Genomic DNA, 1,315 nt, shown 5'->3' with positions numbered 1-1,315 from the left:
GCTTGACACTATTGGTCATTCTTCAATTGGTGATTCTTCTTTTGTTGTTTTCAATATTAATAATATTAGACCAGTTATACATTTCATTATCCAGCTGTTTGTTGAGTTTCCCTGCCTGTCAAATCAAACAATTGATGTTCATTAATCGTAATTTTTTAAATGACAACCAGGATAGAAGCATCACCTCTACCATCCCAGTTTGGTTCAGATGAGGATAAAGCCATGTTCCAATCATTAAGTGCTGAAGTGAGTTAATACAGTTATTTGAGGATAAAGCCATGTTCCAATCATTAAGTGCTGAAGTGAGTTAATACAGTTATTTAAAAAACGTATCACAGTACTCAGTGAGTATGTTGTCAATCATTGGAGATTTTGATTATGTTTTTTTTATGTAGGCCTATAATCGATAAGCTAGGAAAATGATGTATATCAACTTGTATAAAAGCGATCTATATTTCACAATTAATAATAATAAATTGAATACCATCATGTATATGCAAATCTGGCCCTTATTAATATTATGTTGTTTGTCACTAGATGCCTTTTCCGATCCGCTTTATTGCAACAAATATTTGGTTGTTTTCTCCCCTTCTAAGTTGGTAAGTAAATTGCAAGATTACCATCATTATCTTCATTTCATACACTTGGTTCAATTTGAAAGAATGCAACTAAGAAAAAATGCAAAGATGAATCACAATAGTCATGGGCCTCAGACCTCCTTGTTATATGTACTATTACTCAAAAGTAAAGCTTAACGGAACTTATTTTTTGAAGTAATGGATTATATTAATTTAAAGATAATATATATAATTGTCTTGGCTCTGCTTTTTACACCATGTTTTGTGTCTTCAAGGTTTATGTCTCGGAATCCTCACACAGATTGCACAATACGTACAACGACGGCTGTCACGATGTTTAATGGAGGAATTAAGGTGATTATATTGATATTTTTATATCACCATTATGATTACAATGACAATACAGTATAATGATAGTTATGACAATATAAGTTATAAATAATAATGATAAAACAATGATATGAACAATAAAATAACAAAAAGCATATGAATGTTTTGGATCAGTGTAAAGTGCACCAAAAACAGACATGGTCTGAATATTTATTTCGTGGTTATTCAGGTGGTGAATTATCCAGTGCAATCCTCTGTACTCTTATTCTGGTGGTATCCTTTACAATCATCTACTCTTATTCTTATTACAGTGTCTATTACAATCCCCTACTCTGTCAGTGGCAGATCCAGGAATTCAAAATTGAGGGGACCACTTCTAGATGGCGGGAAATTGCAAAAGATACTGA

The 1,315-nt window shown here is 32.2% G+C and overlaps 1 protein-coding gene across 1 annotated transcript; it reads left to right on the top strand.

The window, feature by feature from the left end:
* The first annotated feature begins 6 nt into the window (after window positions 1–6).
* Window positions 7–1,315, top strand: LOC117112731 (N-fatty-acyl-amino acid synthase/hydrolase PM20D1.2-like). The gene is made up of 4 exons (XM_033255874.1): window positions 7–246; window positions 538–599; window positions 854–932; window positions 1,220–1,315. Exons 1-4 carry the CDS (start codon window positions 160–162, stop codon window positions 1,271–1,273), a joined length of 282 nt encoding a protein of 93 aa, XP_033111765.1. The 5' UTR covers window positions 7–159; the 3' UTR covers window positions 1,274–1,315.

Source organism: Anneissia japonica, unplaced genomic scaffold (genome assembly GCF_011630105.1).
Source record: "Anneissia japonica isolate Jap-2015-1 unplaced genomic scaffold, ASM1163010v1 scaffold304269_len1315_cov329_single, whole genome shotgun sequence".
Lineage (NCBI taxonomy): Eukaryota > Metazoa > Echinodermata > Crinoidea > Comatulida > Comatulidae > Anneissia > Anneissia japonica.
Note: the sequence above shows the minus strand (reverse complement) of the source record. Positions and strands in the feature narration are given on the sequence as shown.

Bases quoted from the DNA above. Each gene is read 5' to 3' on its own strand.
- LOC117112731 (XM_033255874.1), top strand. From the start codon at position 160: ATGACAACCAGGATAGAAGCATCACCTCTACCATCCCAGTTTGGTTCA. The intron at 600-853 runs GTAAGTAAATTG...TGTGTCTTCAAG, and splicing joins TTTTCTCCCCTTCTAAGTTG to GTTTATGTCTCGGAATCCTC. The intron at 933-1,219 runs GTGATTATATTG...TTCTTATTACAG, and splicing joins TGTTTAATGGAGGAATTAAG to TGTCTATTACAATCCCCTAC.